Below are 26494 nucleotides of genomic sequence, written 5' to 3' on the forward strand. Positions count from 1 at the left end.
ACCTATTTTCATGTTTTTACTTTAAACTATGTTATATTTAAAGTGTGTTTTTTAAAGACAGCACATTATTATTAGTTCTTTCTATTTGGTCCAATTTGATAGCATCTGCCATTAAATTAGAGTGTTTGGACCTTTTAAATTAAATGTGTTTATTAACAATGTTTGCCTTAAATTTCCATCTGGTTATTTGTTTTCTACTTTTCTCATTTGTTCTTTGTTCCTGTTTACTTCTTTTGCCTTCCTTCAAATTAATTGAACATATTTTATGATTTGTTTTATTTTGTTATTTTATTTACTATATTACATTCTTTTGAGCTTGCTCTATGTTTTACTTTTATCTTTAACTTTTCACAATCTACATTTAAATGATATACTTCTTGCATAATTTAAGACATTATTGCTTTTCAATATGTTATAAACTCCACAGTACAACTATTTTGCTTAAAAATGGTGGTATCTTTTAAACATATTTTTAAAGTAAAAAGGAAACTTATCCTCAAGCCAAAATGAAGTACCAGTGATTAGGGATACCATCTGTCCTGGTTTGCCCAGGACTGAGGAGTTGTTTCAGTACTAAGACCAGGATAGTCCTGGGCAAACTGGGATGGTTGGTTACTTTAAGAGTGAATCAGTCAAAGTGCCCCTACTCTAAGCAATTAAGAAATGGGACACAATTGATAAAAAAAACCAAAAAACCGTTCTTAAGACATTGGAGATTAGGTAACAAGGGGCACTGATTCCTCAGCGACAGGAAACAAATGAGGTGAGCCCTCCCACCGTCCTAGATTAATGCCTGGAGAAAGTATGCACGAGGCAGTCCAGATGGAGAACATCGAGTTTGGTGATTACCCTGAGTTGAGGAGATGCAGCTCAGTGCCTAGAGAGGTCAAGGCAGCCAGATTTCATGGAAAAAAGTACCAAGGAAGAGAGATTTGTATAGAGGGACAACTCTGGAGAACTGTAGAGGGCTGTCTTCTGGGTATTCAGTTAAAAATTAAGTACATCATTGTAGAAAACTACTTGAGTCTGTAGAAAGACAGAAGTGGCTGAAAGGAATAAATGGAATAGTCACCAAATAACATATAGGACTGGGAACTGCCTGCTCTAAACAGCTAGTGTGGAAAACCTCATTATTCATGGGGTGCATGGAGAGTACTCACAAGAACTTTGCTTCAATTACGTGGCAAACTTAGCCCTAGACTAAATGCTGTGGTGATCCTGTGTAACGTGGTCAGAAGGATCAACCTGTTTTCAATTAACTTAGGCAAATTCCAGAACAAATCTAAAGAATATTTGTAGGAATACAAAAATTTCCAGCACCAAAAATGTAATAATTGATATTTATAATGTCTGACAGCTAATAAAATATTAGCATGTATGCAAAGAAGCAGGAAAACATTACCCATAATGAGAAAGAAAAATCAACAGAAACCTACCTAGCAATGAAAAAGATGTTAAAAGTAGACAAGGATAGTGAGACAATTATTATAAATATATTCCATATATTCAAAAAAACTAAAATAATTATTGAGCATATCACAGTCATAGAAACACAAAAAGACCCAAGTAGAATTTGACATAAAAAATATTCTGAGATGAAAAAGGAATTGAATAGGGTTAATATCAGATTAGACATTGTTAAAGGAAATATTTGTATAATCAGAGACAAGCAATAGGAAGTGCCCAAAATAAAGCACAGAAAAAATAATAAGTGAAACAAAATGGACAAGCTGTGGGGCTTGTGGCCTAATATTTTGTAATTGGATACTTTGGAGGAGGAGAGAGAATGAAATTAGTAAAAGTAGAAGAAATAATGGCCAGTATTTTTGCAGATTTGATAAAAACAGTAAATCCACAGAGGCAGGAATGTCAGTAAATCTTAAGCACACACAAAAAAATATGAGAAAATCTACACTAATACACATAATAAGCAAACTGCTTAACACCAATGAGAAAAAGATAAAAGCAGCCACTGAAAAAAGACTCAGTATGTACAGAAGACTAAAGATAAATCTGAGATCAGATTTCTCATCAGAAAAAATAAAAGTCAGGAGACAATGGACCATTTCTTTTTTGTTTGTTTGTTTGTTTGTTTGTTGTTGTTGTTGCTATTTCTTGGGCCGCTCCCGCGGCATATGGAGGTTCCCAGGCTAGGGGTCGAATCGGAGCTGTAGCCACCGGCCTACGCCAGAGCCACAGCAACGCAGGATCCGAGCCGCGTCTGCAACCTACACCACAGCTCACGGCAACGCCGGATCGTTAACCCACTGAGCAAGGGCAGTGACTCAACCCGCAACCTCATGGTTCCTAGTCGGATTCGTTAACCACTGCGCCACGACGGGAACTCCTGGACCATTTCTTAAATAGCAAAAGAAAAAAGTTAACTTAGAGTGCTCAGTGATAATATCTTTCAAAAACAAAGGTAAAATAAAGCCTCTTTCAGACTTAAAAACTGTAAGAATTCACTACTAGTGGACCTACAGTATAAGAAATGCTGAATAAAGTCTTTCAAGCTGAATGAAAGCTGTTCCAGATATGTCTGATCTCGCAAAGGAATTGAGAAGAAAGAAATGGTAGTAGTATGGGTAAAGGCTTTTTGTCTAATATTTCCATAGGTAATAAAGGCAGTCGGCTTTTTAAGACAAATAAGACAACATTGTATTATGGGGTTTAATTCTTACGTAGAAATAAGTTGTTCACAATAGCTCAAAGGCCAAGTGAAGAAAAATGGAAGTTTACTATTGTAAAATTTTTATGCAATATGCTACCTGGTAGTATATCACTTGAAGTTAGACTCTGATCATTTATAAATGTATATTATAAATCTGAACCAACTGCTAAAATAACACAGAGCCATTGCCAGTAAGCCAAGAGGGCAGATAAAATGAAATAATAATTAATCTAGAAGAAGGTAGGAAAAGAGCAAAAGAGGAATACAGAACAGAGGGGAGAAATAGTTAACTAATGGCAAAATGATAGATTTAAGATCAGTCATTTCAATAATCATGCCAAATGTAAATGTTCTCATCACCCCAATGAAGATGCTGAGATTTTCATATTAGCTAAAAAAATAAGACACAAGAAAGGCAGCCTATAAGATACCCATTTAAAATATTAAAAGACATATTCAATTTGTGTATTTATTTGGCTGCACTTGCACTATATGGAAGTTCCCTAGCCAGGGACTGAATCCAAGCTGCATCTGCAACCTACACCACAGATGTGGCAATGCTGAATTCTTAACCCACTGAGCTGGTTTTGGTTTTGAACCTGTGCCACTGCAGATACAGGGCTGGATCCCTAACCCGCTGTGCCACAGCAGGAATTCCCAAAAGATGCATGTTCTTGTAAAAGTAAAAGAATGGAAATAGAAATATTATGCTTAACAAATCAAAAGAAATTTGAATTAACTATATTAATATCAGGCCAATAGATTTCAGAGCAAAAAAATACTACCTGGACTAAAGAGGGTCACTCAAAAGATTAATGGCTGAATTCGTCAAGAGGATATAACATTCTTAAGCATTTTCACCTAATAACAGGCTTATAAAATAGATAGTTTAGTGCTTATTACGAGGATCCTTTGTTAATTTCCAGAGCTGTGTAGGTTACCACTTTCTACTTTGTGTAGCTGCAACCATAGCAGTTTGTTTTTATTTCACTGCTTTATTTTGATAGTGTTTTCTGTTGCAGCATAACCAAGTATCACAAAGTTAGAGGCTTAAGGGATATCCATTTATAGCTTGCAGTTCTGTGTGTCAGATGTTGGGACATGGCCTGGCTGCCTTCTCTGCTCAGATCCTAAAAGCTGAAATCAAGATTTTTGTTTGGAAGCTCTAGAGAAAAATATGCTTCCAAGCTCATTCACATTGTTGGCACAGTTCAGTTCCTTGCAGTTGTAGGCTCAGGTGACTGTGTTCTAGTGGGCTGTTGGCCAGTGACCACTTTGGTTCCCAAAGAATGCTCCCATTCTCTGCCACATTCTCCGTCTCTGAAACTAGCAATGTAGAGTCAACAACTGAGATGGGATTACACACACTTTGAGTCTCTTTCTTCACGTAGAAACCAGTTCCATTCAAGGAATCCTTTGACTGAATCCATGCAGGATGATCTTTTCTAACGCCAACTGTGCCATCATCATAATGACTGTCCCATCATATGTGCAGTTCCCTTGCACACCCAGGAGGCGGTCTTTAGTGTTTGAGTAATAACCAAACAGTACCATAAAGTAGCTTCATTGGCACATGGAAGACTAACCATCACACCATACAATTCACCCATTTAAAGCGTACATATAACTCAGTGGTTTTTAGTGTATTTATAGAGTTATGCAACCGTGACTCCAGTCAATTTTAAGACATTTTCACCATCCCCCAAAGAAACCTTGTACTTATTAGCAGTCACTGCCTATTATATGCCCACCTACCCTTGTCACCTATGGATTTGTCTATGCTGAACATTTTATGTCAATTGAGTCATACTCTTGTTGTCTCTTTTGACTGGCTTCCTTCACATTACATAATGTTTTCAAGGTTTATCCATGTTGTGGAATGTAGCAGTACTTCATTTATTTTTGTTACCAAATAATATTCCATTATATAAATATACCGCATTTGTTTATTCATTCATCATTTGATGAATATTTGACTGTTTCTAATTTTTTGCTTTTTGTCTTTTTTTTTTTTTTTTTTTTTAGGGCTGCACCCACAGCATATGGAAGTTCCAATCAGAGCTATAGCTGCTGGCCTACGCCACAGCCACAGCCAGGCCAGATCCGAGCCGCATCTGCGACCTACACCACAGCTCACGGCAATGCCGGATCCTTAACCCACTGAGCGAAGCCAGGGATGGAACCCGCAACCTCATGGTTCCTAGTCGGATTCATTTCCACTGCGCCAAGATGGGAACTCCTACTAATTTTTGGCTTTTAAAATAATGCTTCTGTGAATATTCATGTACAAGTTTATGTGTGGACATGTTTTCATTACTTTGGAAATGGAACATACTGGTCAAATGGTAGCTAAGTTTAACCTTTTGAGGAATTGCTTTGTTCAGAGCTGTTGTTCTTTTACTTTACCACCATCAGCATACAAGAGTTGCAATTAACTCTGCATCCTTTCCAGCACTGCTTATCTCACATCATTTAATTAAAATTATAGTCATGCTCATGGGTGTGAAGTGGTATCTGCTTGTAGTTTTGATTTGTGGTTTTTTGGTGGCTAATGATGTTGAACATCTTTTCATGTGTTTATTAGCTATTAGTGTTTCTTTTTTTGAGAAGTGTCTATCAGATTCTTAGCGCATTGTTTAATTGGGGCATTTGTCTTTATTATTGAACTGTAAGGGTTCTTTATATATTATGAGTCTCTTATCAGGGATTGATTTGCAAGTGTTTTCTCCCATTTTGTGGATTGTCTTTTCACTTTCTTGATTGTGCCCTTTGAAGTATAGAACTTTTAAATTTTGATGATGTTTAATCTTTTTTTTTCTCTATCCTTTCTTATGCTATTGGTGTCAAGCCTGTGAAACCATGTACAATAAAATCCCAAAGATTTTCACCTATATATTTTTTTTTGACATTAATAGTTTTAGCTCTTAAGTTTAGGTATTTGGTTTGCTTTGAATTAATTATTGTGTGTGGTGTGAGATAGGGTTCCAACTTAATTCTTTAAGATTATGCCTACCTTATTAAATTTATTTTTCATTTTGTATATTTTATTTTTCATATTTGGATATTGAATTTTAGTCATTTTACTCTGTAGTCTTGAGTATATGGAGCATACCTTTTTTTTTTTTTTTTTTCCTTTTTAGGGCTGCACCCACAGCATATGGAAGTTCCCAGGCTAGGGGTCCAATCAGAGCTGTAACTGCTGGCCTATGCCACAGCCAGATTCGAGTCTCATCTGCAACCTACACAACAGCTCAGGGCAACGCCGGATCCTTAACCCACTGAACGAGGCCAGGGATGGAACACACAACCTCATGGTTCCTAGTCAGATTCATTTCTGCTGTGCCATGATGGGAACTCCTGGAGCATACTTTTAATAACTATCCAAAATTTCTTCTCTACTCATCCCAACTGGTCTTCCATTTCTTTCTCTGTTTCTATTGGGATATATACACACATATGTATATATGCATATATATATATTTTATTGATTGTGAATCAGATTTTTGAACTTGGTTATTTTTGATAGTATTCTGAATGTTGTGCTTTTTGTAGCTTATTCAACTTTATTTTTTTTTCCTTTAGTGTGTTGGACTTTATTCTGGGATATGGTTATGTTACTTCAAATGTTGTTTTTTAAAGTTTGTTATGTCCTGAACATAGCAGCCCTAAGTTCCTGGCTAATTTATTTCCAATACTAAAACAGTGCTTTTCTGTAGTCTCTATACAATACTCTTTGTATTAAGAAGTCGCCCCACTCTGACTAGTGGGAATACAAGCTGTTCCCAGGTCTATGTGAGTTCTTGACATTGTTTCACTTAGTAATTTCTGGTGGTTCTTTCTTCAGCTTCGTGTTGTGTTTAATTCATTATTTAATCAAAGATTCAAGGGGACCCCTCTGCACATTGCTGTGTGTAGCTCTCTTCTCTAGTATCTTGCCTCACAAAGTCTAACCACTGTGGCCTACCTAAACTTTGACCTTTGTTTCCTCAATGAAAGGAGATCTCTAGCCTTTGTTTGAGTTTCCCTCCCAGGGCTGCATCCTCAAATCTGCCTCCAGGTAGCAAATCTGGGCAGTCATATTTTGTTTTCTTTTTCTCAGGGATGCTATTCCTAAACTGCCTGTTGTATTAGAAAGTAGTTGTTTCATGTATTTTTAGTTTTCTTGTTGTTTATGCTAGAGGTTAGTTCTCACAGTAGTTAATCCTTCATGGGCAGAAGTGGAAGTCTTCTGTCTATATGTTTTATTTACAATCAATCTCTTGTAAACAGCATAAAAGTCTTCATTTTTATTTTGTTTTTTAAATCTAGTCTGATAATATCTGTCTTTTATCAAACTATTTAGTCAATTTAGATTTAATATAATACTGATATTATTGAGTTTAGTCCTACAATCATGGTATTGGTTTTTAAAATTTCCTTTATTTTTTTCTGTTGTTTGTTCTTCTTTTTGGCTTTTTTAGATTAATTGAGTGTTTTTAAAGTCCATTTTTATCACTTTTATTGGATTTTTAGCTATACCTCTTTTGTGTTTTTTTTAGTGACTGCTGTAGTGATTGTAATAGCCATCTTTGTCTTATCACAGTCTACCTTGAATCAATATTATACTACTTCATGTATAAGGTAAGAATATTACAAACGTGTAATTCCATTTGCTCTTTTCTGTTCTTTGTATAATTACTGCTATATATTTTACTTCTATATGTTATTAACCACACATTATTATTTTTTGCTTTAAAAGACATTTTCTTATAAAGATATCATGATAAGAAAAAAAATCTTTTTATTTACCCATGTATTGACCAATTTCTGTGATATCCATTTTTTCCTACTATTCTGAATTTCCTTTGCTATATTTCTTTAGCTAGATGACCTTTACTTAAAATTTTAAAATATTGTGTTTCTCAGTTGTGACTGTGGATTAGCTTTCTTACATCTGAAAAAGTTTTTATTGTGTATATGATGTCTTAATATTTGAAGGATATTTTTTACTGGTAATAGCATTCCTAGTTGACAGATATATTTTTGTCAATAATTTGAAGATGTAATTTCCTTTTTTTCTGGCTTCCACTTTCTCTTTAGAATTACTCTGTCAGTTTTATTTTCTCTTTTGAAAGCAATGTCGTTTTCCTCTTAAAGACTTTTTAAAATTTTTTCTTAGTTTTTAGATATCTGTAATTTTAGTACAGTATGCCTAGGCATCAGTTTTCTTTGTTATTATGATTGTGAGTTGTGTGGTTTATGTACTCTGTAGGTGTTTTTCATCATGCTTATAAAGTTTTCTGCCATTATATCTTCAAGATTGGATCTGTCCCATTGTGTCACTCTGTTCTCTATTCCTACGAGTTTGCTTCACTTATGTTAGTCTTATTCACTATGTCCCTAACTTTTCTTGTTGTAGTTTCTGTATTTTATATCTTTGCATCATATTTTATCTGTATTTCAATTCATTAATTCTTTCTTATATATTTCCAGTTTTCTCTTAAACCTATGTTTTACTTATTTAATATTATTTAACATGGCAACCCAAGCTCTGTCTATTAAAAGTTTTACTCATGATGCTGCATCATCTCTTTTGTGAAATTTTGCTAGGCAGTTCTTCTGACAATCTCCTGGTTTTCTCTGTGGTTAAAGTTATCTGGCTGCTTGCCTTGTTTTAGATGATCTCAGAACTCTTCACCCACACATCTGGTGGTTTGAGCTGACAGGTTGATCTAGGGTCCCTCAGTTGCAAATGATTGTTTTCTACTGTATTTGGCCTATCATCCTCCAGACAGACACCATCATGTTGTTTTTAGAAGAGAATAAAAAGAAGGTAACAGAGTATGTGTACTTCTTGAGGCCTAAGCTCAAAATTTCCATATCATTATTTCTGCATTCAACTGTTCTAAAAAACTGTTCTAAAAAAGTCTTGGAGTTCCTTTCGTGGCGCAGTGGTTAACGAATCTGACTAGGAACCATGAGGTTGCGGGTTCGGTCCCTGCCCTTGCTCAGTGGGTTAACGATCCGGCGTTGCCGTGAGCTGTGGTGTAGGTTGCAGACGCGGCTCGGATCCCGCGTTGCTGTGGCTCTGGCGTAGGCCGGTGGCTACAGCTCCGATTCAACCCCTAGCCTGGGAACCTCCATATGCTGCGGGAGCGGCCCAAGAAATAGCAACAATAACAACAACAACAACAAACAAAAAGACAAAAAAAAAAGTCTTGAAGCCAATCCATGTTGAAAAGATGGGGAAAAAAAATCCTACTTTTTCGATGAGAGTGAGGATAAAGTAATATTATGAATGCCATACATAGAGAGATGGCAAGAATTTGTGTAAATTATTTTTCAGCTCATCTAATTAGTTCTGTTTGCTTATTAACATACTGCTCATATGCCATAAAAGCCTTCATTTCAAAGCCTACAGTTCAGTGATTTTTAGTATAATCAGTAGGTGTACAACTTATCATCATCATTTAATTGTGGAACACTTTACCCCAAAACAAAACCCCATACTTTTTAAAAGTCAGTATCTTTTTATCCTTCCTTCTAGCATCTGAAAACCACTAATCCACTTTCCTTCTCTGTGTATTGGTCTATTCTGGGCATTTCATTTAAATGCAGTCATGTAAAATGTAACCTTTCAGATACAATTTCTTTCACTTAGCATGAATTTTTAAGTTTCAGCTGTATTGTAGGATTTTTCAGTCCTTTACTTCTTTTTATGGGTAATATTAAATTGCATACCACATATTCATGCCTTCATAGTTGGTGTATCTTCAGCATATTTTTTCTCATTTGCTCTTATTAATAGTGCTGCTCTAAACATTTGTATGTAAGTTTTTGTGTGAACATGTTTTAATTTTTCCTTGATATGTACCTGGGAGTTGAATTTTTAGTCATATGATAAATCTGTATTTAACCTTTTGAGGAGTTGCTAGGCTTTTCCCCAGAACTACTGTACCATTTTCCATTACCACTAGCAGTGTATGAGGGCTCTAATTACTCTCGTCACCAAAATTGGTTACTGTCCATCATTTTCATTGTTACTCTCCTACTTGCTAGGAGTGATAGCTCATTGTGGTTTTGTTTTGCATTTCGTTGTGATTCATGATGTTCTTTTCCTGTGCTTATTAGCTACTCATCTACCTTCTTTGGAAAATGTCTATTCGAAAACTGCCCATTTTTGATTTGAAATTTCTTGCTTAACTGTAGAATTGTAAATCTTATTTATGTGTTCTGGGTTCTTGATCCTTATCAAAGATATGATTCTCAAATATTTTCTCCTGTTCTATAGGCTTTCCTTTAATTTTCTTGGTAGTGAGGCGTACATTTTTTAATTTTGATGATGTCCAGGATATCTGTTTGTTTTTTCTCTTAGTTGCTGAAATTTTGGGTGTCATATCTAAGAAACTGTTGCCTAATTCAGAGTCATGAAGATTTACATCTGTATTTTCTTCTAACATTTTTATGTTTAGCTCTCATATTTAGGCATTTAATCCATTTTTAGTTAATTTTTATATATAATGTGGAATATGGGTCCAAATTCATCCTTTTGCTTTTGGATATCAAGCTATCCCCACACGATTTGTTGGAAAGACTATTCTTTCCCCATTTAATGTTCTTGGCGCCCTTGTTGAATATCAATTGACCATAGATGTATGATATTATTTCTGGATCTAATTCTATTCTATTGGTAATATATTTATCCTTATGATGATAGAACAGTGGTTTGATTACTGTAACTTTGTGGTAGGTTTTGAAATTGGGAAGTTTCAGCACTCTGACTTTATTCTTTGTTAAGATTGCCTAATCTGAGTACTCTGTATCTTCACAGAGTATTTGAAAATACATGACTTTAGAATATTCTTGTCTATTCTTATAAAAAATGTTTTGGAATTTGATAGATATTGCATTGAATTTATAGATTGGTGGGATGAATTGCTATCTTAATATTAAGTCTTTCAATACATGAATTCAGGATGTCTTTTCATTAATTTCTTTCAACAATGTTTTATAGTTTCCAGTGTACAAGTTTTGCATTTAACATTTGGCTAAATGCATTCCTAAGCATATTATTCTTTCAGATGCTATTGTCTGGTAGCATCTTTAGGATTTTCTAGATAATATTATGTCATCTGCAAATAGTGATAGTGTTAATTCTTCCTTTCCAATTTGGATTCCTTTTATTTCTTTTACTTCTCTGATTGCCATGGCTAGGACTTCCAAAACTATGTTGAATAGTAGTGGCCAGAGCAGACATCCTTGTCTTGTTCCTGATCTCAGTGGGAGTTCTTTCAACTTTTTACCATGGAGAATGTGGTTCGCTCTGGGTTTGTCATATATGGCCTTTACTATGTTGAGGTAGGTTCCCTGTATGCCCACTTTCTGGAGGGTTTTTATCAGAAATGGGTGTTGGATTTTGTCAAAGGCTTTTTCTGCCTCTGTTGAGAGGATCATATGGTTTTTAATTTTTTTTTAATTTTTTTTTGTCTTTTTGCTATTTCTTTGGGCCGCTCCCGCAGCATATGGAGGTTCCCAGGCTAGGGGTCGAATCGGAGCTGTAGCTGCCGGCCTACGACAGAGCCACAGCAACACGGGATCCGAGCCACGTCTGTGACCTACACCACAGCTCACGGCAACGCCGGATCGTTAACCCACTGAGCAAGGGCAGGGACTGAACCCTCAACCTCATGGTTCCTAGTCGGATTCGTTAACCACTGCGCCATGACGGGAACTCCAGGTTTTTGTTCTTCAGTTTGTTAATGTGGTGTATCACACTGATTGATTTACAGATATGGAAGAACCCTTGCATCCCTGGGATAAATCCCTCTTGATCATGATGTACAATCCTTTTAATGTATTGTTGGATGCGGTTTGCTAGTATTTTGTTGAGGATTTTTGCATCTATGTTCATCAGTGAAATTAGCCGGTATTTTCTTTTTTTGTGGTATCTTTTTCTGGTTTTGGTATCAGAGCAATAGTGGCTTCATAGAGTGAGTTTGGGAGTGTTACTTTCTCTGCAATTTTTTGAAATAGTTTCAGAAGGACAGGTGTTAACTCTTCTCTAAATGTTTGATAGAATTTGCCTGTGAATCCATCTGGTCCTGAACTTTTGTTTGTTAGAAGTTTTGTGATCACAGTTTCAATTTCAGTTCTTGTGATGGGTCCTTTCATCTTTTCTCCTTCATCTTGGTTTAGTCTTGGAAGATGGTACTTTTTAAGAACTTGTCCATTTCTTCTAGGTTTTCCATTTTATTGGCATATAGTTGCATGTAGTAGTTTCTTATGATCCTTTGTATTTCTGTGATGTCCGTTGTTACTTCTCCTTTTTCATTTCTAATTTTATTGAGTTGAGTCCTTTGTCTTTTTTTCTTGATTAGTCTGGTTAAGGGTTTATCAATTTTGTTGATCTTTTCAGAAAACCAGCTTTTTGTTTCATTGATCTTTTCTATGGTTTTCTTCATTTCTATTTCATTGCTCTGATCTTGATTTCTTTCCTTCTACTAAATTTCCTCCTTGATCTCCTCAGTTATCCACTGGTTGTTTAGTAGCACATTGTTTAGTCTCCACATGTTTGTATTTTTGCAGTTTTTTTCTTGTTGATGTCCAGTTGTATAGCCTTTTGGTCAGAAAAGATGCTTGATGTGATTTCAATTTTCTTAAAGTTACTGAGCCTTGATTTGTAGCCCAGAATATGATCAGTCTTAGAGAATGTTCCATGTGCACTTGAGAAGAATGTGTATTCTGTTGCTTTTGGATGGAATATCCTATAAATATTCATTAAGTCCATCTGGTCTAATGCTTTATTTAAGGTCTGTGTTTCCTTACTGATTTTCTGTCTGGATGATCTCTCCATTGCTGTAAGTGAGGTGTTAAAGTCCCCCACTATTACTGTGTTATCGTCACTTTCTCCTTTTAAGGTTGTTAGCAGTTGCCTTATATATTGAGGTGATCCTATGTTGGGTGCATATGTATTTATAATGGTTATATCCTCTTCTTGGTTTGATCTTTTGATCATTATGTAATGTCCTTCTTTGTCTCTTATAATATTCTTTATTTTGAGGTCTATCTTGTCCAATGTGAGTATTGCTACTCCAGCTTTCTTTTGATTCCCGTTTTCATGGAATAGGAATATTTTCTTCCATCCTCTCTTTTTCTTTTCTTTATTTTCTTTCTTTCTTTCTTTTTTGGTCTTTTTGTCTTTTAGGGCTGCACTGGGGGCATATGGAGGTTCCCAGGCTAGGAACCTATGCCACAGCCACAGCAATGCGGGATCTGAGCCGTGTCTGTGATCTACACCACAGCTCACATGCAACGCCAGATCCTTAACCCACTGAGCAAGTCCAGGGATCGAACCCGCATCCTCATGGTAGCTTGTCTGGTTTATTAACCCCTGAGCCATGACGGGAATGCCTCCTATGCTCTCACTTTCAATTTGATTGTGTCTCCAGAAGTGAAGTGGGCCTATTGAAGACAGCGTATATATGGATCTTGTTTTTGTATCCATTAACCCCGTCTATGTTTTTTGGTTGGGGCATTCAGTCCACTTACATTTAAGGTAATTATTGATATGTATATTCTTATGGCCATTTTATTAACCTGTTTTGGATTTGTTTTTGTTGCTTTTTTTTCTTACCTTCTTCTCTTGTTCTCTCCTCTTGTGGTTTGATGACTATATTTAGTGTTGTATTTGAATTGATTTTTCTTATTTGTGTGTGTATCAATTGTAGATTTTTTTTTTGCTTTGCAGTTACCCTGAAGTTTTGATATAGTAATCTATATCTATATCTATATCTATATACACACACAAGATTGTTTTAAGTCGTTGTTCTCTTAATTGCAAGTGCCTCTCCAGTGTCCTGCGTTTGTACCCTCCTCTTCTCACGATTTCTGATTTTCATAGCATACTTGTGCATGGATGATTTCCTACCTTTACTGTATATATGCCTTTACTGGTGAGTCTTGTCACTTGTGGTGTTTTTGTTTCTAGTTGTGGCCTTTTCTTTTCTACCTAAAAAAGTTCCTTTAGTATTTGTTGTAAAACTGGTTTAGTGTTGCTGAGTTCTCTTAGTTTTTGCTTATCTGTAAAGCTTTTGATTTCTCCTTCAAATCTGAATAAGTGCCTTGTTGGGTAAAGTAAACTTGGTTGGAGGTTTTTTCCTTTTCATCACTTGAAATGTATCATGCCTCTCCCTTCTGGCCTGCAGAGTTTCTGCTGAAAAATATGCTGATAACCTTATCTGAGTTCCCCTGTATGTTATTTGTTTACCTTTCTGACACTATTGTCAATAGTATTTTTTTTGTTTGTTTTTTTAGGGCCATACCTGAGGCATATGGAGGTTCCCAGGCTAGGGGTTGAATTGGAGCTGTAGCCAGTGGCCTACACCACAGCCACAATAGCACCAGGTCTGAGCCACCTCTGTGATACCTACACCACTGCTTACAGCAACACCAGATTCTTAACCCATTGAGCGAGGCCGGAGATTGAATCTGCTTCCTCATGGGTGCTAGTCAGATTTGTTTCCACTGATGGGAACTCCAGTATTGTTTTCTTAATTTCATTTTCAAATTGTTCATTGCGAGTGTCTAAAAATAGAATAAAACTGATTTCTCTACACTTGATTTTTTTTGTCCTATAATATTGCTTAACACATTTATCCCTTAGTTTTATATATGTGAGATTATGTCACCTGCAAATAGAGTTATTTTTACATCTTATTTTTTAGTCTGGATATCTTTCATTCTTTTCTTGCCTAATGGCCCTGTCCAGAACCTCCAGTACAATGCTGAATAGAAGTGACAAGTGAGGACATTTTTGTCTTGTTCCTGATCTTAAAAGGAGAACTTTCAGTCTTTCAGTGTAAACTATGATATTAGCTATGAATTTTTCATACATGCCATTTATCAGATTAGGACAGTTCCCTGCGATTCCTAGTTTTTTGAAAAATTTCTGTCTGTTTAGATGATCATGTAATCTCCCCCTTTATTTCTTTTATTAGTATGGTGTGTTACCTGTTTTCATATGTTTAAACAATCTTATATTCCTAGGGTAAATTCTACTTTGTCTTGATGTATAATCCTTTTTATATTCTAGTGGATTCAGTTTGCTATTTTGTTGAAGATTTTTGCACCTATAATCATAAGAGGTATTGGTCTGTCATCTTTTGTTGTGATAAATTTGTCTTGTTTCTGTATTAGGTTATGCTGGCCTCATAGAATGAGTTAAAAAGTCTGCCTGTCCTTTGCTTCTCTGCGTTGGAAATGTTTGTGAATAGTTGTTAATTCTCCTTTAAACATTTAGTATAATTCACGAATTAAGCCAGCTGATCTTGGGCTATACTTTCTGTCATTTTGTTGATTACCAACTCAATCTCCTTTTTAGAGTCTATTCGTATTTTCTATTTCTCCTTCAGTAAGTTTTGGTAGGTAGTGTCTTTCTAAGAATCTGTCTCTTTTATTTAGGTTGTCTAGTTTATTGCTGTTCATAGCATTTCCCTACATCCTTTTCCCCAGCCTTTTGTCAGTGGTATGTTTCATCTTCCATTTCTGATTTTAAAAATTTATGTCTTCTCTCATATTTCTTTATAAGTCTAGCTGAAGCTTTGTTGATTTTACTGAACATTACGAAGAACACTTGTTTTTGGCTTTGTTTTTTCTTTATTGTTTTCCTTCTTTGGATTTTATTTAACTCTGATATTTATTATTTCTCTCTTCTACTTGCTTTGAGTTTAGTTTTCTAGTTCTTTTTTAGTTTCTTAAGAAACATAGTTAGGTTAATGTGAGACCTTTTTTCTTTTTAGACTTTTATAGGTAGAAAATCTTCCTGAGCAGTGTTTTGGTGTATCTTGTAAGTTTTGGCATGTTATGTTTTGTTTTAATTTACCTGAAAGTAATTTTTAATTTTTCTATGATTTGTTCTGTGAGCTAAATGGTTATTTAGGAATATTTTTCTTAATTTCCACAATTTCTGATTTTCCCAAATTTTTCTGTATTGATTTCTAATTTTATTCAGTTGTGGTTAGAAAACATACTTTGTATTAAAGACTTCTGTCTTTTTAAATTCAGTGAGGTTTGTTTCATGACCTAGTGTATAGTCGTTATCCTGAAGAATTTTTTGTGTGCATTTGAGAAGAATATATATTCTGCTCTTGTTTTGATTTTTTTTAGTTATGTTCATTTAGTTTTGTTTGGTTCAGTTGGCTTATACTGTCGTGCAAGTCTTCAATTCCCTTGCTGATTATCTATCTAGTTCTATTCATTACTGAAAGTGAGGTGTTGAAGTGTCCAGCTATTATTGTTGAATTCTTTACTTCTGTTTAATTTAATTTTTTAAAAAAATGATTTGCTTGATGTATTTTGAAGCTGTGTTATTAGCTGCATGTATGTTTACAAATTTTATATCTTCTTGGTGGATTAACCTTTTTATCATTATAAAATGCCTGTCTTTATCTTTAGTAACATTTTAAAAGTCTGTCTGATCTTTATATAGCCCCTCCTCCTTTCTTATGGTTGCTGTTTATACACTATTTCTGTTCTCATCCATTCATTTTCAGTCTATCTATATCTTTAGAGGAGTCTTCTGTAAAAGGTACATAGTTAAATCTTTGTCTTTTATCTGGTCTGGCTTCTCTACCTTTTGACTGAATTGTCTTATCCATTCACATTTAATGTTATTTTTGATGTAATTGGATTTATGTGTTATTTAACTTTTTTCTTATATATATCTTGAATTTTTGGTTCCTCTAGTCTTTATATTTTTTACAGTAAGTGAATATTTTCTAATGTAACATTTTAATTTTTAGTGATTTTTTTCTTTATATTTTTGAGTTATTTTCTTAATGGTTACTCCAGGTTTACCATGTATGTATTAACTTATTAAATATCCTTCAGATTTATACTAACTTAATTACAGTCAGATGAAATAATGTTACTCACATAGATCTGTTTCTTCCCTTTTTGTGATATTGTTATACATAGTATATCTGTATATGTTGCAAATCCAGTGGTACATTTTTACAGCTATTACTTTATATGATTTTATTTCTTTTAAATTATCTCAGATAAAAGGACAAGTATATATTTATAGCTTTTGTTATATTAACCTTTGTTTTTATCTTTTCTGGTTTTCTTCATTTGTTCCTGTGGGTCTATGTTACCATCTGCTAATATTGTGTCATATCTGTAGCCTAAAATAGATTTTCTCCCGTCTAATTCCTCTGTGGTGTTGTTAGGAAATGTTTTACATTTTATGTGTTAAGAGGCCCAATAATACCACTATGTATACAATTTAATATATATTTTAAAAATCAGGTGAAAGAAGAAAAGATACACAATATATATTCGTACTGACTTGTAATGATGTAATTACTGTTGCCAGTGCTCTGCTTTATTTTGTGGAGCTAAATTATTCTCTGGTCATGTTCTCTCCACTTGAAGAGCTTCCTTTAGAATTTCTTTTCAGGTATATCTCCTGACAGTGAATTCGCTCACATTTAATCTGTGATCACCTTCATTTTACTTTAATTTCTGAAAAGCAGCTTTGTTGGGTAGAAAGTTTTTGGTTGACAGTTCTTTGAGAACTTTGATATATTATCTCACTGCCTATGGGCCTCCATTTTTTCTGATTAAAAGCTGGTTATTAATCTTATTGAGTTTTTTGTATGTGTGGAGTTATGTTTCCTCTTGCTGCTTTCAAGATTTTCTTCTTGTCTTTGGCTTTTATCACTTTTATTTTAATGTGTCTGTCAGTCTCTTCATGTTTATTGTCCTTAAGAGTTTGTTATGCTTCTTGGATGTGTAGATTAACATTTTAATCAGATTTGGGGACTTCTTAGGAACTATTTCTCCAAATAAATTTTAACATTCTTTCTCTGCTTCCTGTCCTTCCACCCCTCCCATTATGCATAAGTTAGGTCCCACATTGAACTGAGGCTTTGTTCATTTCTCTTCTTTCTTTTTTCTCTGACCTTAAGCTTACATGATTTCTATTGATCTGTCTTTAAATTAGGTATTTCTTCTGCCAGTTCAGATTTACTGCTGAATGCCTTTAGTGTAATTTTCATTTCAATCTTTGTATTGTTCCACATTATGACTTCCAGTAGCTATTTCTTATAATTTCCATGTTTTTATCAGTATTCTCTTTTTGATGAGACATTGTTGTCATATCTACCTTCACTTCTTTAACCATAATTTTCTCATTTTTCTGCCTTTAATTATTTTGAATATTTTTACTGTCTTCTAATTGTCCTTTTACTCCAATTCTTGGGGTATCAATTCTCATTTTTATTATTTCTCTTTTTTTCTAACACTCCTTTATGGTGCCTTATAAATTTTCATTTTGAAGTTTAATTCAATAGGTGATTCTCTCTCTCTTTTTTTTTCTTTTTTTTTTTACATATTAGAGGTTGGCTAAGCAAGTCCTTCAGGCCAAACCTGGTGCACTGCCTATTTTTGTAAATAAAGTTTTTTTTTTTATTGGATTATAGTTATTATCAATTCCTTGTATATTGTGTATGGTTTCTTTTGCACTACAATGGCAGAGGTTTGTGGTTGTGAAGAGATTGTACAGTCTGCAAAGCCTAAAATACTTACTATCTAGCATTTTACAGAGTAAATGTTTCCTAGCCTCTGTTCTTTGGTATATTTGTGTGACCTGAGTCGTGGAAGTGTTTCAAGGGGTCATTTACATTTGCTTTTACAAGGTGCATGAAGATTTTTTTTTGTTTAAAGAACAGATTTTAATGTTAATGTTTGATGTTGGTGTTTCTCCACCATATGAACAATGTGAATTTCAACCCCACCTCTATGATTAGAACAGACTTTTAAGTTCCCAGAAGTGACTTTTGTCTTTTATACACATACCCCAAAGGACTTAAGGTTCTTTTTTGGGCTTGTGGCATATTTTAGTACCTTTTTCATAAATAGGGGTTATAATTGAAGGCTTAAACTTTGTAATATGGTTCAGTTTATCTCTCTTACTTGAGTATGACAGAGCTTATATCTCCTGGCTCTGCTGGTTTTTGAAACCCATACCTACCAGCTCTTGCTTGTTTTTCCCCATGTATTCTGTCACCACCTTAAACTTCTCTTTAACATTCTTGTTTTGAATTTTTGCTCTATTTTTAGCAATGATATTTCTTTTTATTTTAAAGGTTTATGTTTTGAGAAAAGTTGGAGGTAAATTTTAGCTTTGATTTTCTGTGTATATTTTTTTGAATTTCATTGAGAATGCCAAGCAGGTATTTTTTTAATGTTTTGCATCTTTAGAAAGCATGTATTTTTCAAAACTATGTACTTTATTTGCATATCAAGTGCTGAGTTTTTCATTATGTTTATTTTCATTTCTTTCTGTTTGTGTGTACATAGATGAGGAGCCATCTGGGCTGGTTTTAAAATTTAAGCAAAACAGTATGGATGACTTCTCTTTGGTTTTTACTCATGTTCCGGAACCAGATTGTTATTAGAATTATTCAAATAACAGTGTCTCCTAGAAGAACTATTAGATACCAACTTGCATTACCTGTTGATCCAACACTCTGATGGTAGTGGGGAAAAAAACATCATCATATGCTTAATAGCCTTTCCTGTCTGTATTTGATACAGTTATTATGCCGGGGTCCTGCTTTCTGTAATATGCCTTCTTTGCCAGCGCTGTCATACTAGTTTCAAGCTATAGCTATGACCATCTTTTTTTTTTTTTTAAACTGGAAATTTTTCTAGCAGTGAGGTCTAAATTGTACCAGTGTTCTGTGTGGTCTATTCATTACATGGAATATTATACTTTCCTGTATTAGACATTCTGGCAGCTGTATGGAGGCCTGCTGGTGATGTGCTTCTTGATTGCACCAGGTCCCGGAACTGCCCTTAGAACGTCTCATTTTCAGGAGGGTTATGGTTGAGTGGCATTATGCCAGGAGTCCTCTTTTGATTCCCAGAAGTATTGTAGGTTACTACTTTCTAGTTTTATTTATGTTGTTTTCATCATACTCCATATCCTGTTGTTGTTGGCAAGTTTTCTTATTATTTCATTGGCAATCTATGAGGAGGATATTAGATGAGATTGCTAAATTTAGTGATTTTATTCAGAAGTTAAGGCATTTTGTTTTGCTCATGAAAAAATTTAGCCAGAGGTGTCATAAAATAGGTGTAGTAGCCCATCTCTTGACTTTGTCAGATTTAACACTTTTCAAATAGTGAGCACTCAATAATGTTTGTTCTTACCTGAGTGAATTAACCTTAGTGGTTTTACATAAAATTTTCTGAGACAATAACTTAAAATTATAAGCACAAAGTTAAAAAAATTTAAAGTTCTTACCATTTTTTCTTATTATAAAAGTAATTGGAATTCTCATCCTGGCTCAGTGGTAACAAACCTGACTAGGGATCCATGAGTACTTGGGTTCGATCCCTGGCCTCACTCAGTGGGCTAAGGATCCAGCGTTGCCGTGAGCTGTGGCTGTCACAGATAAGGCTTGGAATCCTGTGTTGCTGTGGCTGTGGCTGTGCCTGTGGCTATGGCTGGCAGCTGTAGCTCTGATTTGAACCCTAGCTGGGAAATTCCACATGATGTGGGTAAGGCCCTAAAAAGCAAAAAAAAAAAAAAAATCCCGAAAAAAGAGTAATATAAATTTATTTCTGTAAGTTGATAATGTAGAAAAATCTTACTAAACTAAAATAACCATCATTAACTTTTCCACAGACATATTTGTACATTTGAAAACAAAATTCTGATCATTATAATGTTTTGAATCATTATTTTATTCAATTTATTATGAACATTTTTCTTATTAAATTTTCTTCTAGCTCTTTCATAATGTAATATAAAGTTTGAAAACTATATTGTAATTTTCTCAATTCCAAAGGAGGAGGAAGATTATTTGACATTTTCCATGATGAAATGTCATTCCTATACTATGTTATACTAGAGTTATACCTCTGAAAATTTCTGTAAGATATAAGTATTTGCTTTTTTACTCTTTTTCTTTACCCTTTGATTCAACTTGCGTTGATGACCTTATGGTAATCTCTTGGGATTTTCCTCTCACTTTCAAATTTTCCATGTACAATAGGTCGCAGCTGTGGCTCAGATTAAATCCCTGGCCTAGGAACTTCAATATGCTGTGGGTGTGGCCATAAAAATGTTTAAAAAAAATGCTGTGTGTTAATTTTATACTCATATATTTTCCTGAAATAAGGACTTCCACACAATTTTATATATTTATCAATCTTTTAAAATTATATGAAAATATACCTAAGATGCATTTTAACATTCTTTATCAAATCAATAGTATTCATTCTTAGGTTTACTTAACTTTATAGATGTCATAGTCACATGAATCTTTAAGGAATATATTAGAAGGTATTCCCCCTATAGCAATACTTTTATGTTTCACTTTATCTGTAACCCCTGTTTTACAGGTCATAAGGTAAAACTTCAACACAGAATTATTTGTGTCTATTAATATTTTGAGACATATAAAAAAACTTGGAAAATGCTCTTTGGACTTTGCTACCATTCAGATTTTTAAAATAAATTCTTCATCTTAGGGAAAGAAAATATCATCTGATATCACTAATATGTGGAGTGTAATAAAAATAATACAAAAGAACTTATTCACAAAACAGAAACAGACTCAAAGATCTTTAAACCAAATTTGGGTTGACCAAAGGGGAAATGTTAGGATGAGGGATGAATTAGGAAGTTGGGAATAACATATACCAACTACTGTGTATAAAATCGGTAGGTAACAAGGACCTACTATATAGCACAGGGAAATTATGCAGTACTCTGATAACCTATATGGGAAAAGAATCTGAAAAAATATATGTGTCTGTATAACAGATTTACTTTGGTGTACACCTGAAACTAACATGGCCTGGTAAGTATCTATATTCCAATAAAATTTTTTAAAAAATGAAAAAAAAACTTTGTCTTTATAGTAATTATGCTTGATATTGTTACGTAGTTTTTTTTTCTTTTGCTATTTCCTTTAGCTTGCCAGTGTAATGGACATAGCACTTGCATCAATAATAATGTGTGTGAACAGTGTAAAAATCTTACGACAGGAAAGCAATGTCAAGATTGCATGCCAGGTTATTATGGAGATCCAACCAACGGAGGACAGTGTACAGGTAATTTTTTTTTTTTCACCTCAGTGTATTTTTAGTACAGAGAAGAAAATTGAGAAGAGTAAACCTCTTGTGGAAATATATTTTATTAAAGAATATTTTCAATTATATCAATATTTTTGGAAGGTAATGTATATTTATTAGAGACTGTGAGCTATAAAAATTCTGTGATATATTTGCTTTAAGAAAATCTTACTTTTTCTTATTTCAAAACGAATACATGATTACCATAGGAAATGTATTGAATGCAGATAAATGAAAATAAAAAATTGCCTGTAATCTCATTATTCTAAAATACTCAGTGGTAATGATTTTTTTTTTTTCTTCCACTTTTCAGGGCCATGCCTACAGCATATGGAAGTTCCCAGGCTAGGGGTCAAATCGGAGCTGCAGCTGCCATCCTACATCACAGCCACAGCAATGCAGGCTCCGAACCGTGTCTGCGACCTACACCATAGTTCACGGCAACGCTGGATCCTTAACCTACTGAGTGAGGCCAGGAATTGAAACCATGTCCTCATGGATACTAGCTGGGCTTGTTACCACTGAGCCGTGATGGGAACTCCTAGATTGTTTTTTAGTAATATAGTAAGTTATCATTTTACTTTAGAGATAAGAAATCAAGGTTTTTTTGTATGCCTCACATCCAGAAGGTGTGTTTTTTTTCTTTTTCCTATGGACAAAGTGGTAGTACAGCATAAGTTTTAAGAGAATGGATTTAGAATCAGTCTTTGGCTGAAATTCTAGCTCTGCCACTGTTTAAATGTATGACTTCGGCTAATTCACTTAACCTCTCAGTGGTTCATTTTTCTCATATGTAAAAGGAAGATGGTAATACTTCATTGGATTGTTGTAAAGATCAAGTGAGATCATGTGTAATAGAGGCACATATAATAGGGATTGAATCACATTAAAAGAGCAAAAGAGCATTGTAAGTGCTGTTATCTCAGTTTTCGATCATAAAGCCCTTCTTTTCTCTTTTTTCTTCTCTATCCTGTTGCTGCTTTCTCCTACTTTTTAAAAAGAATTTTTGGTCTTTCTTTTAAAAATTTCCTTTTAAATTGCATTTTTTTTCAGTGCTAGTAACTACTTCCTCTCTGGTTGGTCCTCATTCCTTATTTTTAATGTGTTTTTCTAAATAGAGATTACTTCTATTGCACAGAAAAGCCTCAGTTGTTGGCTATAAGATGAGGAGTCTGAAGTGAGCATTGGGTCTGGTCCAGATGAAAATGTTAACGGTACCTGTATATTGAGATCATCTGGAATGCTTTTAATAAGTACGAAGGTCTGGGCCAGTCCCTAACATAATTAAATCAGTATCTTAGTTGAAGTTATAGGGTGATTCTTGGTTCTTTTCAGAGTCTCCCCAAATGACTCAAATATACTCTCAGAATACACACAGAGAATGCTCAGCTCAGCTTTAGAGTCAACAGAATTACTCCGGCAATATCAGGTTTGGTGCTGACTGAAGACAGGTGAATGGAAGTTTTGTGACATGGGAAGCCTTGACCTGTGGAGGCTCTATTACATGAATTGGCTGACAGCCACCATACTCATGGCTTATATTCACTGTCTCATTTCAGCTTCACAACAGTTCACAACTGGGAGGAATCACAGTTATTTCCATTTTACATACAACCCAAAATATACAAAGAATTTAAGTACCCAAGATTACACTGCTGATAAGAGGAAGAATAGGTCTGATTCCTAGATCTAGCTCTTAACTCTTAATGCAGAACTGGTGTTAAGATGGACAGGGAGGATCCTGTAGCCCTTAGTTAAAAGCCATAGCTTAGTGCTGTGTTCAGTGTACACAGAAGTTGCAGTAGATATAGGCATAGTGGAATCCTCAAAATTTAGATCTTACCTATTAGAGTCATAGTATTTTGTTAATTTATGTTTATTAAGAAAAAAGATAGGATGATGTTGTATATATACACAATGGAATACTACTCAGCCATAAAAAAGAACAAAATAATGCCATTTGCAGCAATGTGGATGGAACTAGAGACTCTCATACTGAGTGAAGTCAGAAAGAGAAAGACAAATCCAATATGCTATCACTTATATCTGGAATCTAATATATGGCAGAAATGAATCTTTCCACAGAAAAGAAACTCATGGACTTGGAGAATAGACTTGTGGTTGCCAAAAGGGAGGGGAGGGAGTGGGATGGATTGGAAGCTTGGGGTTAATAGATGCAAACTATGGCCTTTGGAATGGATTAGCAATGAGATCCTGCTGTGTAGCACTGGGAACTATGTCTAGTCACTTATGATGGAGCATGATAATGTGAGAAAAAAGAATGTATACATGTATGTGTAACTGGGTCACCATGCTGTGTAGTAGAAAAAAAAATCATATTGGGGAAATAACAGTAAAAATTAAAAAATAAAAAAAAGATTTTTGAACCATCCTGTTTTTCAAAGCATTTTACTATGAAATTTTTTATTTATTTTCATTTTTATTTTATTTTTTCCGTTATGCGGCATACGGAGTTCCTGAGCAAGGGATCAGATCTGAGCCACAGCTGGGGCCCATGTCACAGCCATGCTGAACCTCTTAACCCCCTGTGCCAGGCCACAGATTAAACCCACATCCTGGTGCTCCAGTGATGTCACCTATCCCGTTGCACATAGTGGCAATTCCCTGAATTTTTGATAGCCAGGAATTTCATTGGACAAAAAGTATATTTCAGAAAAAGTTTATATATATAATCTATGTACTATTTCCATAACCTATAAGAAAAAAATAAAACCCTGGGTTTCTTTTTTCAAATTGCAAGTTATATGTGTTTGCAACCTTTCATGCATTTGATATATCATTGTTGCTTTATTTTACTTTATTAAAATGATTTCATTTATGCTCCTCCAGTTATTTTAATGCCTATGCAATAGTCCTTGGGGATCTTGTGAAGTAATTTACTTAATATACTTCTGTTATTTATAAATTGCTTCCAACCATATCCCCAATTTTAGAACATTATTATCACTTTTTAATTATGGTGAAATCCACATAATATACCATTAACCATTTTCGGTATATGAGTCAGCGGCATTTAATACACTCATAACATTGTGCCACTGCCACCTCTGTTGAGTTTCAAAACATTTTCATCACTCCGAAAGAAAATGCCATACTTATTAAGCACTCATCCCAGTCCCTGCCAAGCACTAATCTGTTTTTGTATTTTCCTTAATTTATATATTTTCTTATTCTTGACATTTCATATCAATGGAATCATAAAATAAGTGACTTTGTGACTGGCATCTTTTACTTAGCATGATGTTTAGTAATGTTTAATGACCATTCTTATAGCATCTATCAGTACTTTGTTTCTTCCTTTTTTTTTTCTTTTTTTTTGTGGCCTTGCCTAAGTATTAGGAAGTTCCTGGGCCAGGGATCTAACTTGTGCCACAGCAGTGACCAAAGCTGCTGCAGTGACAACGCTGGATCCTTAACCTGCTGTGCCACAAAAGAACTCTGGTACTTTGTTCCTTTTTATGGATGAATATTATTCCATTGTGTGGATATAGCACAATGTTTTTACTCCTTTATTCACGTTTTCCCCCCACCATTTGGACACGTGATTAGGGCTGCTATGACGTCACTACGTTTTTGTTTGAATGCAGGTTTTTAGTTTTTTGTGTATAACCCAGGAGAGGAGTTGCTGAGTCATGTGGTAATTTTATGTTTAACCTTTTGAGGAACTGCCACATTGTTCAAATTGTTTTGCATGGTGGTTGCACGATTTTGCATTCCTACCAGGAATGAGAAGGATTCCAATTTCTCTATATCCTTGCCAAACAATTGTTATTTTCCATTTTCAGAAACTTGTGGCCATCCTACTAGGTGTAAAACAATTTGTTGTAGTTTTGATTTGTGTTTCCCTAATGACAAGGGAAGTTGTTGGCCATCATATATTTTCTTTGGAGAAATGTCTGTTCAAATCCTTGCCCATTTTAAAACAATTTTTTGAAATTTTTTACTGTGGTAAAATATACATAACATAAAATTTGCCATTTTAACCATTTTTAAGGTTGTAGTTCATTTGCATTAAGTACATTCACATTGTTGTGCAACTATCATTATCATTTATCTCCAAAACTTTTTTCATCTTACAAAACTAAAACTATGTAACCATTAAACAGTAACTCTCCCTTCCCCCAAAACAGCTTTCAGCCACTATTTTACTTACTGTCACTAGGAATGTGATTATTCTAGGTGCCTCAAATAAATGGAATTATCCAGTATTTGTCCTTTAGTGACTGTCTTATTTCAATTCAGGATTTTTTCATGTTGTGGCATGTGCCAGAATGTCCTTTTATTATGGATGAATAATATTCTGTTGAATGTTTATATCACACTTTAAAAATCCATTCATCCATTAATGGATGCTTGAGTTGCTCACACCTTTTGACTGTTGTAAATAATGCTGCCAGGAATATGGATGTACAAATATTTATTCGAGTCTTATATCTTTTCATGTGCTTATTGGCCACTTGAATATCTTTGGAGAAATATCTGTGCAAGTCCTCTGTTCATTTTTGAATTGGATTATTTGGTTTTGTTGTCGTTGAATTGTAAGAGTTCTTCATATATTCTAGTCATGAGAGTCTTATCAGATACATGATTTGGAAATACTCTCTACCATTCCATAGGTTGTCTTTTCACTTTCAAGACAGTGTCCTTCGAAGCATAAAAGTTTTCAATTTTGAT

The 26494-nt window shown here is 34.5% G+C and overlaps 1 protein-coding gene across 2 annotated transcripts in view; it reads left to right on the top strand.

Moving 5' to 3' along the window:
• The window catches only part of ATRNL1 (attractin like 1), a 765538-nt gene that overhangs the window by 202792 nt on the left and 536252 nt on the right, over positions 1 to 26494 (top strand). Inside the window, exons 19-20 of one of the 2 annotated variants that reach the window (XM_047760606.1) lie at positions 7210 to 7291; positions 21641 to 21769. In XM_047760606.1, coding sequence (XP_047616562.1) covers positions 7210 to 7291; positions 21641 to 21653 — 95 coding nt within the window. In that variant the 3' untranslated portion in view covers positions 21654 to 21769. Of the gene's footprint in view, positions 1 to 7209; positions 7292 to 21640; positions 21779 to 26494 lie in introns of those variants that run through there. The other variant, XM_047760605.1, reaches the window with a different exon arrangement.

Source organism: Phacochoerus africanus, chromosome 15 (genome assembly GCF_016906955.1).
Source record: "Phacochoerus africanus isolate WHEZ1 chromosome 15, ROS_Pafr_v1, whole genome shotgun sequence".
Lineage (NCBI taxonomy): Eukaryota > Metazoa > Chordata > Mammalia > Artiodactyla > Suidae > Phacochoerus > Phacochoerus africanus.